Source organism: Triplophysa rosa, linkage group LG4, assembly GCF_024868665.1.
Source record: "Triplophysa rosa linkage group LG4, Trosa_1v2, whole genome shotgun sequence".
Lineage (NCBI taxonomy): Eukaryota > Metazoa > Chordata > Actinopteri > Cypriniformes > Nemacheilidae > Triplophysa > Triplophysa rosa.
The window spans coordinates 11,810,189-11,826,793 of NC_079893.1; the positions used below are offsets into that span (position 1 = coordinate 11,810,189).

The 16,605-nt window shown below is 37.0% G+C and overlaps 1 protein-coding gene across 7 annotated transcripts in view; it reads right to left on the minus strand.

Annotated features, from left to right (window-relative positions):
- Positions 1–16,605, minus strand: part of adgrl3.1 (adhesion G protein-coupled receptor L3.1) — a 96,179-nt gene that overhangs the window by 25,303 nt on the left and 54,271 nt on the right. For all 7 annotated transcript variants that reach the window (XM_057332401.1, XM_057332404.1, XM_057332399.1 and 4 more), the window contains exons 8-11: positions 15,974–16,071; positions 15,251–15,436; positions 14,067–14,105; positions 7,791–7,974 (exon numbers count right to left, since the gene is read on the minus strand). In XM_057332401.1, the coding sequence (XP_057188384.1) occupies positions 7,791–7,974; positions 14,067–14,105; positions 15,251–15,436; positions 15,974–16,071 (507 nt within the window). The remainder of the gene's footprint in view (positions 1–7,790; positions 7,975–14,066; positions 14,106–15,250; positions 15,437–15,973; positions 16,072–16,605) is intronic.

Sequence of the window (16,605 nt, forward strand, 5' to 3'; positions counted from 1 at the left end):
GCTAAAATTTGAGATTGAAGATCAAAACGGAGAATATAATGATAAAGAAAGATTTTACTGAAAGGCTTATATATGCAAAATAGGATTTTCTAAGAAGTTCTGCATATTCATTTCTTGATTAAGCGTTACGTAAAAGACTTAAAACATAAAATACGTTCGCTTGCATAAGCTTGGCGGGGGCACCAGTGACTGCTTGACTAAAGAAAAAATATTTTTGCGTAGTTTGGTTTATTATTTTAATGTTTATTTAACATGTTAGCATAGCGGTTGGAGATTAGCAATTTGTTTATTTTTATAATAAACCAAGCAAACTAAATCTAAATCTGCATTGCATTAAGTATAGAAAAAACAGCTTTGACATTTTGATGGATTTTGGGTTTTACGGAAGTCATGCCACTCGACGGCCATGTTTGCAACCCCTCCGGGCAGCTATTTACATCACAGCAAGAAACCAGGCAGATATTTGGAAATTCGCTAAGAAAAATCTGAATTAAATAGCATATGTCCGATCAATAATTGCATTGTCCGATCATAAAAACGGACATAAACTGCACCATAACTTTGGTTTGCTAAGCTTAAATTGCGCTAAAATCACCTTTTTGAGTGTTGCATTCCTAGCCATTCTTTGTAATCTTGTTAAAATGATAGCTCACTCAAAAATATAAATTCTGTCATCATTTACTCACCCTTGTGTCATTTCAAACCTGCATGACTTTCTTTGTTCCGCAGAACACAAAATAAGATATTTTGAAGAATGTTATTAACCGGCCCCCATTGACTTGCATTGGTTTTGTGTCCATACAATAGAAGTGAATAGCGGCCAGTGCTGTTCGGTGACCAACTTTCTTCATATCTTCCTTTGTGTTCTACGGAAGAAAAAAAGTCATACATGTTTGAAATGACAAGAGGGTGAGAATTTTCATTTTTGGGGAACTATCACTTTAATATAATATATATTTTTTTTACTTAAACAATATGTCATGCAGGTGACTCAATGGGATTGACAAAAAAAATTATTGTTTGAAACAAGTGTATCAAAAGATTACAGTTTAGAGGGAATTGCAGGTCTGGAAATTGGAGGGAGCTCGAACATGTAAGAATGGCACAGACATGTGGGAGATGTTTTTTGATGTCGCTAATCCTTTGATGAAACCCACCAAAACAGCCCTGTAAATACCAAGGCCGAATGACTAAGGCAGACATTCAGATGCCAAAAAACGAAGAAAAAAAAATCCACCATGAATGATGAACAACGCAGAGAGAGGTGGCGGGGGGAGCGAGGCTAAAGGGCAATCCCACAGAGAGCTATTTCTCTCAAACGAGATGCATGTGAACTGGCCTTGAGTGGTGGAATAGCGGATAAATTGTTTGCCAGGAACGATAAATTCCCCTCTTTGCTCTGTGAAAGCGCTGGAGCAGAATAGAGCGGTTAGCATGGATTCCTAATCACCCCCCACCACCTTTCTTTTTTCTATTATTGTGTTTTCTCTCATTTGTTCTCTTCCCTCCATCTTCTCGTTTTTAGTCGGTTAGTTCAGGCTACATGTCTGTCTCGCACTTACTGTCTCTGGTAACATCCTGTTCGTTCTGACTTCTCTCTATTGTTCTTCCTGCTGGTCGGATGTCTTCCCTTATTACGTTTCCCATCTTCGCCACTGACTTCCTCACTTTCTTTCTCTCCATCCTTTCACTATGTCTCTCTCTCCCTCTGTCTGCCATAAACATTCCTGTCTTTGTGTCAGTGTGTGCGTTAGTTCATTGTTTGGAGTGATTGTTGCATCGCTGAAATTTTTAGCACAGTGTGAGTGAGTAGGAACAGGGATGTGAGAGAGATTTCTGTTTCAATGACAAAGCAAGCTAAGAGTGTTTTATTTAATGGACTTTATGCATTTAGTTTGATAGAAAATTGAGAGAGACTGGGTAATTGTAGTATAAGAAATGTATAATATAGACATCGTTTTTGTTTTAGATAGTTTTGAATCGTTTAAAAATGCTCAAAAAGTTTTTTTAAATGACTAATCTTATATAGACCACTTTGCAAGATGTAAACACTGGTCCAGAAACACTTGCTCTTTTTAATCTTACATACAGTATACAGCCACAGAAAAAATTAAGAGACCATTCCAAATTTTCTTTTAATCAACATTTCTAGATGTATTGTGGCCATTCCAGTCTAGTGTCTGTTGCATTTCAACAAAATCGAACCTCAGGAGTGACATCAAATCATCCAACAGCAATGTGAAAGATTGACAGCATGACAAGACACATGAAAACTGTGATAAAAATGGAGATAGTCAAATAAAAATTATTTTGGAACGTCTCCTTAATACACAATACAAATACAAATACTAAAAGCTGCTGCATTGCTTAAAAATGAATATGAACTTGTATTTGAGGTCTGAAATTATTTAGGTTATTTTGACCTGTTTCTCCAGTTTTCACTTTCTGCAATTAAATGCAAATAGAAACAATGTTTTTACTTGAAATTTGGGAGAAATATTGTCAGCAGTTCACAGAATGAAACAAAAATTATATATTTACCTGGAATATAACATACCTATAATATAAAAATTTTGAAAAAGTAAAAAAGAACTTGAATGGTCTCTTATTTTTTTCCACGGCTGTAGAATTGAACCATAAAAATATTTGTTTAACATTTTGATTTAGTTATACAGTAAATGTTGACACATTTGTGCAGTGTTAAAAAACTGAAACATGAAGTTCTTCTGGACCATTGTTTATGTCTTCCAAAACGGTCTATAATATCAGTGTAGTTTCTTTTTCATTCCTTATACAACATAAGCAGATATCAAATTTTGGTGATGTGACATAAACTGCACCACTCATAATAAAGTTTACATTTCAAGTTGTAGCTGCAATATGCGTTGACAATGATATGTGCTACGAATGTGCCATTGCAGCTACATTTAGCAGTAAATTGAGAGGAGCATCACTTTGGCATCTCCAGGGCATTCATGATTCAGCAGCATTGTCTAGATGTGCTCAGATCCTGTGCCAGATGGCAAACACCAGAGAACAACACAACTAGCCGCTGGACTCGCCAGAATTTGTGCAGCTCATGGCATACAGTCTTTGAAAGCTATTTAACAGGGTTTTTTAGCGGTCTTGGTCAACTATAACAGACTAATTTCATTTGGGTTTTCTTTAGGGATGTAACAATATGATCGATATTGTGTTATCGCAATAGCAAAATTGTCTCAATATTATCGTGGTCACATGACTGTATGAAACGATAGGTCTTCCGGGCCTAACATAGAGAATGTTAGAAAAAATAATAGATGTTACCTTTGGCAAGTTCCATCTGGCATAATTATTTTATTTTATAAAAGGGATTTTTAGGTCATTTGACCTATCTCATACTGTAATTCATACCTCTAAGCCAGTGGTTCCCAACCTGGGGTCCGCGACCCCCTTAGGGGGGTGCCAGAGTTCACATGAGGGGTGCGGGATCTGACATGCTTTGAGGTTAAATAAAGCTGCATAAATGTTCCACTAATCATTTTAAATTAAAATATTTTTGTATGTTTTTAAAAAAATCATGTGCTTACAATGCCAAGATAATTCAGTCAAAAATAGTTATATCTTGTATAAAATAATTATTTCAATTTTTCCAGCTCCATTGGCAGACATTCACACGAGGCTTCGCGGTAGCCGGAAGCACTGTCATTGGCTGTTCTCGCTATGAGACTCACATGAGAAACGTCCTCTGTCAGGCGTCAACGTTCGTGTTATAGCAGAGAAACGTAAATGCGGTGATTCTTCGTCAGAAATAAAGGAAAAAGTTTAGACGCTATGATAAAACCTACGTAAATTTAGGTTTTATTGAAGGACAAGACAAGTCTCGGCCAGAATGTGTGTTCTGTGGTGAAAAATTGGTAAACGACAGCATGAAACCAAGCAAAATGAAAGACACCTTGTAAAAATAAGCAGTAATTGACAGTAGCCTACATCTCTTTATGCAAGTACAGCAATGTAATGTTTAACAGTTCTTTCATAACGCTCAGTATACTCTGTATGTTCATACAATAACCTGAAAATAGACTGAAACAACCTGAAAAATAACCTGAAAATGTATTTGAGTATTCAAGTAAAAATGTCATTAAAATCTTTTATATTACTCATATTTAACCATTTAATTTAATTTATTATTCAATTATTTCATTTACAAACCCGATTCCAAAAAAGTTGGGACACTGTACAAATTGTGAATAAAAAAGGAATGCAATAATTTACGAATCTCATAAACTTATATTTTATTCACAATAGAATATAGATAACATATCAAATGTTGAAAGTGAGACATTTTGAAATATCATGCCAAATATTGGCTCATTTTGGATTTCATGAGAGCTACACATTCCAAAAAAGTTGGGACAGGTAGCAATAAGAGGCCGGAAAAGTTAAATGTACATATAAGGAACAGCTGGAGGACCAATTTGCAACTTATTAGGTCAATTGGCAACATGATTGGGTATAAAAAGAGCCTCTCAGAGTGGCAGTGTCTCTCAGAAGTCAAGATGGGCAGAGGATCACCAATTCCCCCAATGCTGCGGCGAAAAATAGTGGAGCAATATCAGAAAGGAGTTTCTCATAGAAAAATTGCAAAGAGTTTGAAGTTATCATCATCTACAGTGCATAATATCATCCAAAGATTCAGAGAATCTGGAACAATCTCTGTGCGTAAGGGTCAAGGCCGGAAAACCATACTGGATGCCCGTGATCTTCGGGCCCTTAGACGGCACTGCATCACATACAGGAATGCTACTGTAATGGAAATCACAACATGGGCTCAGGAATACTTCCAGAAAACATTGTCGGTGAACACAATCCACCGTGCCATTCGCCGTTGCCGGCTAAAACTCTATAGGTCAAAAAAGAAGCCATATCTAAACATGATCCAGAAGCGCAGGCGTTTTCTCTGGGCCAAGGCTCATTTAAAATGGACTGTGGCAAAGTGGAAAACTGTTCTGTGGTCAGACGAATCAAAATTTGAAGTTCTTTTTGGAAAACTGGGACGCCATGTCATCCGGACTAAAGAGGACAAGGACAACCCAAGTTGTTATCAGCGCTCAGTTCAGAAGCCTGCATCTCTGATGGTATGGGGTTGCATGAGTGCGTGTGGCATGGGCAGCTTACACATCTGGAAAGGCACCATCAATGCTGAAAGGTACATCCAAGTTCTAGAACAACATATGCTCCCATCCAGACGTCGTCTCTTTCAGGGAAGACCTTGCATTTTCCAACATGACAATGCCAGACCACATACTGCATCAATTACAACATCATGGCTGCGTAGAAGAAGGATCCGGGTACTGAAATGGCCAGCCTGCAGTCCAGATCTTTCACCCATAGAAAACATTTGGCGCATCATAAAGAGGAAGATGCGACAAAGAAGACCTAAGACAGTCGAGCAACTAGAAGCCTGTATTAGACAAGAATGGGTCAACATTCCTATTCCTAAACTTGAGCAACTTGTCTCCTCAGTCCCCAGACGTTTGCAGACTGTTATAAAAAGAAGAGGGGATGCCACACAGTGGTAAACATGGCCTTGTCCCAACTTTTTTGAGATGTGTTGATGCCATGAAATTTAAAATCAACTTATTTTTCCCTTAAAATGATACATTCTCTCAGTTTAAACATTTGATATGTCATCTATGTTGTATTCTGAATAAAATATTGAAATTTGAAACTTCCACATCATTGCATTCTGTTTTTATTCACAATTTGTACAGTGTCCCAACTTTTTTGGAATCGGGTTTGTAATTTATTTATATTTACTATCTATATATGTGTGTTTGAGTAGCAATTATGTGTGTATACACACACACACACATATATGAGGGTTGGGGGGCTCCGATTGTCATATATGTACGTGGGGGGCCCCAAGGAAAAAAGGTTGGGAACCACTGCTCTAAGCAACAGTTATGATTACAGGATAAAGAAAAGAGGATGCTTATGGCACTTTTCCAAGTCATCATTTGCCATTTTAAATATTGCAATAAATATCGTACTGTGGACTTCATACCAAGGTATTACCATACAGTGAGACTTTGATATGGTTACATCCCTAGTTTTCGTACAATATTACAGTTGTAACATTATTTACTATATTAGCATTTTCCTACATGCTTGTGGCTTATTGTGGATTTTCCTGCCCCTAAATGTCACATACAGTACAAAGAGTGAACTCTGATTTATCATTTTTAAAAAGTTTACTTTACAATAATAAGACAATAACGTATGTCTGTTGTCAGAGTTTCTAGCATGCTCCTTCGTTCAGTTCAATAGCTGTAACCAGCATTCAACAATTAACACAGAAAAGGTTTCAAAAGTCACGTTCGATGGTCGCATTGATCCCACTCTGGAGAAAAAATGAACATCTAGCACACTCTTTCTGTGTATATGTGTGTATTTGTGTCAGCCCTTAATAAATGTTGACCGCCTCTGTCTTCTTCCATAATACAGGGCATGATTTCCTTTGCATTAGTCAGACAGTATCAGACCCCCCATGCGGACTGTTCCTGTGTTTTTTACAGACGCACTTTTCATCTGGCTTGAGTACACTCGATGCGTGTGTGCGTGAAAGCTACCCCGCTGCGTAACTCTAATGTGATAATGTGTTTTGTATGCATCAGATCTCACACAGAGATTCACTGAACCATGTTCGAATTAGGTTTTTTTTGTTTCATTTTTTAACAAATAACAGGTTTACAATTGCGCTGTAAATATTTGCTCTGAGAGTAATTTGACAATTTGATTTGATTTGTTATTATTTTCAAAAATATGGTGAAGAAACAAACAACCGCAGGAGGAATGTGCAGCGTAGAGGAATGTGGATGAAAACAATTCGCCAGGTATTATGTTCATATGCAAAGAATAGTTGTTATTATTGATTGTTCAATTCTGTCATCGATGCATTACATTTTTTCCCTCCAGATTCAGAGTAAATTTGACCAAAGTCAGAATTAAACATAATGAGATAAAAAGACCGTTTACCATAGAATTATTTCAAGAAAACATCCTACTATTGTGTATTGGCTCACTGGATAAATAGCTTTTTTCTAACCAAACTACTATTATGAGCTATTTGTTTTAGTAAATCTCACAAAAAGACAAATAAGAAAAAGTATTTGTTTAAATTAGGTTTTGCTTAAATTTGACATTAATATCGGCAAATAATCGGTATCGGTCGATAAAAGCACTTTTCACACTAACGGCCGATAGTTTAAAAACAGCCGATGATCAGGGCCGATATTTCCTGTCCATCAAAAGAGCTCTGTGTATGGAAAATGTTTCATATTTTTTATCTTTATATGTTTTCAAAAACATCACCAGCTTGATGTTCAATATTAATAGTCATTATATGAATTAATAACATTCAGAAAGTTAAGAAATATCAATTTAATCTTCAGAATCTGCATCTCTGAATAAACGGCTATCAGTATCGGTGGAGAAATTTAGAAACATTTCACTGCATACTGTAAAAACAACAAACACTGTCCAACCATGCCTGTAGCGCCCATATAGTTATTATCTGGTTTTTATCCAATCACAAATCGGTGTCAGGGATTTTGTGTCTGCGCAAGGAAACAAACACCTTCACTGACATCTGATTTCATATTCAGAAACATGTTTTTATCCATCTGCTGTTTAACTTGTTATCTGTCACCTAGTGACAGGAGATGAGCAAATGACGTAAACGTAAAATCTGTGAAAATGCGCATACCCTGTGTGAATGTTCAGCGTGTGCGTGCAGACTCAAAACTCACGGATGTTGTCTGTGCTCTCCTGTATAGTGTCTGTTTTGAGGAGGTTGTCTGCAAGCATGAAAGCTCCCGTCTCCACCGTGTCTAACAGCATGGTTGCACAACGCAGCTGCTCGGCCACAGACAGCTCTCTCCACGCCGCCTGGGACTGCGGCTGCAGCAGGTTATTCACCGTCTCCACCATGGCCTGCAGAAGATGAAGAAGATGTCAGCCATGCCGGAGAAGACCTCTGAACACACGCAGACTCACATTCTGACATTTGAACTTTACAATAAGGACAGATTTCCCAAAGAGCCCACCACCTCCATAAAGCATTTCTACACACATCTACACAGCCACGGTGTCTGTCTCAATGCCGGAATATAAACCTGTCAAACTGAGGAGAGATCCACGGGGAGCATGAAACGCTGTTAAAATGAAACTTGCTGTCACGCGCACACACATACGTGCAACACGCCAGCGAGTTGTCACAAGGCGAGAGGTAATTTATGGGTCTATAAGAACACTATATAGGAAAATTAAATGTCTCTGCCGTGCAGCGGGTATTTAAAAAAAGTGCGATATTAAGATAGCCTTTTAAATTCGCCTGTGAATATTATCACAGGAATATTAAAACCTCAACCTTGATATACAAATGAAACTTTGGAGGTAGTTTATTAAAAAGATTGCAGAGTATAAAACCCCATTATAGTTCACATTACAATTGTGCTTTTCGTCTATAAAAAATCTGCAAACTGTACTGTAAACATATGGATTGCATTCATATTCATAGAGAAGCACAAATGTATTTGTCACCGTGCACAATAATACTGGGTCAAATCTCTATTAACAAAAATACATCCCTTTCCTATAGAAGGTCATAACCTCGCATTATTCTATTGTGTTATTCAAATGCATTATTTCATTTTCAGCATATAGAAAGCGCGTAATATCTGTGCTTAAGAGATATGTAATTAATGTCTCTCGCTGAAGTGCACTCATCCGTAGGGGTGGACACGGGGATGTTTTCTCGTTTGTCTGTTGGGTTGCCACGGGCTAATCTGGCCATTGGGTTGAATCATTCTGCCCCAGTTACAGTAGAGCAGTGTGTGTGTGCGCGTGTGTGTTAAAGAAGTGATGAGTATATTCAGTTTGACACCACTAAAGTAATGACCCTTTTATGAGAGAGAGAGAGAGAGAGAGAGAGAGAGAGAGAGAGAGAGAGAGAGAGAGAGAGAGAGAGAGAGAGAGACTGGGATAAAAGGTAAGAAAGACGAAAGAGTTGTATTTACTTTCAACAAAACTGTTTATGAAATCTTCTGACTGAGTGTGTCAAGAGGTCAGACAGAAGTGTACGTGCGTCTGTCTGTATGACTGTGTTTGTGGCTCACACTGCAGAGTGAGATAAGAGACTTTAAAAAAACTCTTCTTGCATCCTCTCTCTCGCGCGCCCGCGCACGCACACACACACACACACACAGAGAGGCAGCGCTCTCCACAGACTTGGTAAATGGAGCAGAACTGAAATGCTTTGAAGCTGAGGAGCTAATCCAGCGTAAAGACATACACACACACTGCAATACATATTAGATGGCCACTGAAAATCCTTATAACATGGCTTTCAAGAATACTTGATTCCGATCAACAGTGGCACTGAGCTAATCTGTACATTTGAATGTTGTCTATGGCAACATACCGTTGCTAATTAAAAGTCTCTTTACACGGAAACATGTAAGAATCTTGCATCTCAAAGCGACTAATAGCTTCAGTGTTGATTTTAATATTTAATGCGAGCGTAAACTGGTTTATAGAAAACTTGAAGCTGAGTTCAAGCGAAAAAAAGGAAACAGATTGAAAGAAACAAAAAGCTGGACACGAGAGAAAAATGTTCTTTTTCTACAAGTCTCTAGAAAATGTAAATTGGACTTTAAAGCTGAAATCCGTAACTTTTCTCTTTCTATTGCCATCTGTGTTTGAAACATAACTTTGTAGGTTACTTTACATACACATTTAGGTGTGTTTAAAATAACAAATATAAAATGTATAAAATAATAAATCGTTAGTATAATGCAACTGTTGTGAATTGTTGTGAATTATGGAGAGAGTTTTCAACACTGACTGTTTATGTACTGACTTAGGCCCGATTCACATTTCGAGTCTTTTCCGCGCGCATATTCGTTATTTTAAATGTAGGCAGGCACGCTTCCAAATAGGGGTGCGGTGCACACATTTTTGTAGGTGCGTCGGCGCCGCATCGAGATGGAAATAGTTTAACTTTTCGGAGTGCCCGCGCGCGGGACATTCGAAGAGAGAAACAGGCGCGGCTCGCGTTTTCCACGCGGTTTTAGACGGGACATGTCAATCGGGAATTAATAACTGATTTTTGCATATTTTTTAACCCAATGAAGTGGCGGATTGCAGCTTTAAAGGGATAGTTCACCCAAAAATAAAACGTCATTTACAGACACTTTACAGACAAAAGATACTTTGATGAATGTAGGTTCTGGGGCACCATTGACTACCATACAGTTCATTTTCCTACTATGGTTGTCAATAGTGTCGCAGAACTGTTGGGTTACAAACATACTTCCAAATATCTTTCTTTGTGTTCAGCAGAACAATAAAATTTATACAAGTTTGAAACATCTGGATGGTAAGTAAATGATGACAGAATTTTCATTTTTGGGTGAACTATCCCTTTAGGTAGGATAAATTAAAATGTTGCTAAGTCTTGTTGTAATGCCAATTGTTTTATGTTACAATGGACTATTTTTCTTAAAGTGATTCTGTCATCATTTACTCACTTCTTGTCATTTCAAATATATCTGTAAAAAAATATCTGCATTGTTTCTCCTTTTAATCTTTTATTTAAAAAATCTACAAAATTCCAACATTTCATTGAAGGAAAACAATTTGAAGTGGGGGGAATATCACATTGAGAAAAAAATGTTTTTCTTCCATATATGTTGGCCACAATGATTGGCACCCTTGTATTTAATTCACCCCGCAACCTTAATTTATAAGAAAATCAGCTCTGAGTGTTTTCTTTTCAGTCTGATGAGGTTTGAGATTACATTGAGAGTCATCTGAGTCCATTCCTCCATAAAGAATTTCTCCAGATCCTTCAAATGTTGGTCCTCCCTCTTCTTCAGTTCATATCACTCATTTTCTATAGGGTTCGGGTCAGGGAACTGGGATGGCTATGGCAGGATCTTGATTTTGTGTTCAGTGACCCATTTTTTATTGATGTTGATGTTTATTTTGAACCAATGTGCTGATGGACGATCTAACCACGACCCATTATAATATTTCTAGCAGAGCAAGTCAGGTTTAGATTTTTTTACTTGTTGGTATTTGATATAAAACATGATGACATGTATCTGAACAAAATGTCCAGAACCTCTGGTATAAAAATAGGTTCACAACAATGAAGATCTGGTGACATATTTAACTGTGGACATGGGGCATTCTTTTATACCTGTGTGCACCAAACCTATCTTGTGTTATTGCTGCCAAAAAAACTCTTTTTCATTCCATATGGCCATAGACCCCAGTCCTATTAATATGGTGCAGTTTATTTTTGCATAAGAGCAGAAGATTTTCTTGAACAGTGTCCCAAACAACTTGTGGTGATGGAGGTGCAGTTTTCCTTTATTTTTATTAAATGCTTTCTGACCCCAAAATTCAACTGATTACTGCAATTTTCCATCTGTGCTCTTTGAAGAGTCTTTGGCCACTCAAATTCTTCTCCTAGTTGTGCATTGAGACAATATAGACACACATCCTGTTTCAAGCTGATTTTCAACATCTCCAGTCCATTAAAACTTCTTGATCATTGCCCTGATGTTGGAAATTAGATTTCTTATTGTTTTAACTATTTCCTTAAAGCCATTTTGTATTTTGTGTAGCTCAACGATCTTTTGCTGTACATCTATATTCTTTGGTTTTATCCATTGTGATGAATGATTAAGGGGGTTTGGGCTTTGTGTTACTAATATTTATTCTCCTGTGCAACGAGAAGTCATAACTGGACAACGTCATGTTTCTAGTCACCTTGGTGTGCTAAGAAAATGTAAATATCAATGAGAATATACTTGGGAGGTATTTTACTCATAAGAATTTCTAGGGGTACCAATAATTGTGGCCAGGGTGTATTAGAGAAAAAAAAATTCTCAATGTGATATTCCCCCTACTTCAAATTGTTTTACTTTAATGAAATGTTGGAATATTGTATATTTTTGAAATAAAAGATCAAAAGGAGAAACAATGTAGATTTATTTTTACAGCCTTCTTTGCTCATATTTACCAAGGGTGCCAATAATGGTGAGCAGGACTGTATTCACTTCTATTGTATGGACACAAAACCAATGAAAGTCAATGGGTACTGGCGTTGTTCAGTTACCAACATTCTTCAAAATATCTTCTTAGTCACTTACTAAGTGCTATATCATATTAAACCTGTTCAATTTTGCGATAAAGACCGACTAACTGTACATTATTACAGGTTTGATATCAGCACTCAAAAGTTTTGGACAACAGTCATGGAACCCCATAATGCCCCTTGTCTCAATCAGCAAGATCAGTTGTAGTTTGCTTGACTAATTTCCTCCCGACAGATCATATAAGCCAGAAAACAGAATATTGGAACAGGACGTAAAGACCTCCATTATTTCATGGAATAAAAATCTGTATAAATCTGTCATGTATTGGCAGGGTTGACTGAGCATACTGGCTCAGTCTGAGATATGCATCAGTCATTTTCTACCTCTAAATCTGTTCTTCTCATGCTTTTTACTTTGACTTCGCCTCAGAGCTTTTCTCGGGCTTATCTGCATTATTCTGTGCTTTTTTCACTGTCTGTCGGCGCGTGTGCGTTTATCAGTCGCCTGATGTGACACTGCTGACCAGTGCTGACATCACCACTGCTTTCTCAGGAGAAAAAATGCTCCGCTTTTATATTTAAAAAAATGCAGCCGGCAGGCACAAACTCGGACACGCTAACAACCAATATGATTCGTGATATGATTTGTGCCATCTATGTTGATTTTGTGAACTGATATGAAACTTAAATAAAAAAGCACTGACAATATTTGCGAGTCTATACACAAACACAGAATTTGGAAGCTAAATGAGAAAGGATCTCTCATGCAAGCTATGGTTTTCATATCAAGATAATGATACTGTACAGTATTTACGATACCCTCAGGGTAGGCCCTATTTACATTACATTTACAGTATGTATTTGCCAGACGCTTTTATATAAAGCAACTGACAGTGCATTAAAGGTATGCATTTCATCAGTCCATGAATCTGACGTGGCTACTGTCATTCTACCAGTTTAGCTATAGGAATAATAAAAAACTGAACCCCTTACACAAAGCCTTTATTATATTTACAGCACTACATAATTTGGCTAATATATTAGACAGTTTTACATTGCAAGTCTTTCAAATAGCGACCCTATATTATTTTACAATATTTCATAGTGTTTTTTAAATATATATTTTTACATTCTCAAGTTTCAAGTTCAAAATGAAAGTATTGGGCATATACAGTACACAACCAAACACAGTATGACATGTAGTGAAATGTTTGGTATTACTTCTTCTCAGAATGTACTATATGAAATTTTATATATATATATATATATATATATTTTAGGGCTGTCAAATGATTAATCGCGATTAATCGCAACCAGAATAAAAGTTTGTGTTTACATAATATATGTCTGTGTACTGTGCATATTAACGTTGTGTTTATAATCACATACACATACATGCATATATTTAAGAAAAATTTAAAATATGTCTATAACGTCTATATGTAATTTAATTTATTGGTAAATATAAATAATACATCTCAAAATTGTATTATATATATACATTAATGTATATGTTGTTGTATTTATAGATACAAATTAATATTCACAATACACGGACACATATTATGTAAACACAAACTTTTATTCTGGATGCGATTAATCGCGATTAATCGTTTGACAGCCCTAATTTTTTTAAATTAGCTATTTGGCCTTTATGTGTTTTTTAGTAATCGTTCAATAGAGAGATGACGATAAACTTTGTGGGAGAGAGAGGAGAAGAGGAGTTGGCAGATGACCATTTACGTGTAAATAAAATGAATGAAAGAAAAAGACAAAAAAACTAAAAAATCTAAACATTTATGACTAAGAATATTAAGATAAATAAACTCAATAAGATAAAGAAAAAAATAGGAAGTAGGCATTCATATAAACAGTACAGCCAAATCTGTGAATATACATGCACACACAAACAAATTACCTGTATGAAAAACCGGCATGACCTCTCTCTCTTCTGAAGCTGAAAGACAAAATATCAGAACATTACATTCAGCCACACACAAAACCCCAGCACATATCTAATCTTACAGAGCCCAGGAAACAAACCTAATGAGTTTAAATATTCTACAGTCATTTAGTAATAAACAATAAGGAATCATAATTAGATTACGAGTTATCAGAGCCTAAGGGACTAAATTAATCCAATACAGTTGCAGTCACCATGACAACTTTCTTCTCGTGAAACTGACACTGTAGCCACAAAAGATTCCTGCATCTCTGCCAGGCCAATGATGTTGTAAACATACAAACAAACAAACAAACAACAGTGGAATATATACCTAGAGATGTCCAAATGGACCTGAGCAGCCTGACTGTGTCTTATTGCAGATTGTTTGTGTAATTGATAACTTTAGCTAGACGCAGGTAATAGGAAACTGACAGCCAGGTTGTTTAAAGTTTGTAAGTGATATTCAGGGTTATACAGTGTAGCGTCTGTGTTAAATGACTCTAGAGAGAATGACTGAGATTCACAGCAATTTGCTTTGAGTTTAGACACATTTAAAGCTGCAATTGTAAGCTTATAAGATAATTTTGCAGGTAATTTCATATTGACGTAATTCGTTGTAGCTTTAAAATAGAAACACAGCTAAGCATACATTTTATTCACTTGACGTCTGACAGTATGTCTATTATGTTTATAATACATTCATCTGGGCATATGTGTTTGCGTTTGAGCTTCTGTTGCTGTGTTTCCCACTTTGAAGTATTTTGCAGTATTATTTTCTGTTTGGCTTCTTTTGTTAATTGGAAAACTCACCAGGGCTTCAAGAGCTGTTTTAATTTGTGTGTCCTTATTTATAACAGTGTATAAGTGTGTGCATGTTTGAGGATTTCTGTCTATCGAGCAGGAAGTTCTCCCATTTGAGCCATAAAGCCTTTGATCTGTGGACTGCCACAGGTTTAATGCCTAAAACACTGTACTCTGGACAGAATTAGAGCATTATTCTCTCTTCCGCTCCATTTCTCTCTTATATACACACAAATACACAGAGCCAACAAAAGCGTTTGCAAACTTAAAGCAGGGCAGTGTAATTAACATGTAATAAAGAAGTAATAATCGTGTAATTATGAGTCAACGGCATGTGGTTTATTAAGCGTGGATACCTTGTTTAAGCTACGTGCCGCTGTGTCTTTTCCCCCTGGGGTGAGATTACGCAGCTGGACGTCCAGTAGTTCCACCAGCTGCGCCATAGCTTTCACTGTAGATGGAACATCTCCAGGTCTCAACTTATTCTTGGTCTGTTCGGCCAATTCCCGCGCTACTATGGCCGCAGTTTCCCCCGATCTCATCTACAGAGAGAGAAAGACAGAGCGAAAGAATGAGGGAGATGTACGTGGGTATATTGATTTTATTCTTTCTGTCCCTTGATGGCCAAATAAGTGGATGAACAAATGGCTCCATAGATTTGTGATTCTGCCTATTTTCTGATTTGCTCTCTGTAGCACAAAGGAAACCATTTCGCATTACTGTTAAGCTAGTCATTGTCACACTTTACACACAGATGCGCTCGAAGTCTGCACACACACACATCACCTTATTCACGTGGCTGTTGCACAACACTTTTGGCTGCGCTGCTACTCTTCGTAACGTCGCCACGAAGAAAAAAAAATAGAGGTTGATCTTCACAGTAGAATTTTGGCTCGTTTTGCTGTACACTAAATTTCCTCTAAGCTGTTTTGCTACAGGGTGCTCTTTGCGTTCGTGTCTACTGTTAAAGAGGCTGTGGGCCAAATTAGGCTTTAAAAATATTGACTATAAGCATAACGTACACTGCTGAATTTTTTTCAGTAGGTTGATATGAGCATATTTCGCATGTTTTAACTCACTCTTTGAGTGATGTGGTTGGTCCATGGCGAGGTGCAGTTGCTTAAATCCGGTCCCTTCGGATCCCAGTAGCCGAGCAAACAGTTAAACGTTGCCACGCCTGCAAGATAATGCAAAAAACATAACATAAGCACATGCAATTAAATGAACGTTGTGGCATATGTGCAAACGTGTGGGGAGGAACGGTGGTCTAACAATTGCCAGCAAAACAAACACACACACGACCAGAGCAAAAGATTTACAAGCAATACACTATGTGTCAATCAACAGCTGCAGTTGCACACATAATGAGGGAGCATTGACAGAACACTCAAACTATCTATCCGCAGTAACAGGAAAGAATGATGCTTTTCTCTAAAAGATTGACTCAACAGACACATATGGCTCTTTACTTTAGGAGATTATATACAGTCGTCCCAGAACATATCAAAAGTTACTTTACCATACTTTTTTCATAAAAAATGTCACTGCATTATTTTTAAAAAATCATGTAACGTTTGCAAAAAAAATGGAAGTTTTGTTTGAAAACTAACTTTTCTTGGCCATAGTGGATGTATTGTTATTTTTTGTGGATTCTTATACCCCGTTCACACAGTCAGCCACTGGCAGCAACATGATCTCATTTAATTGAATG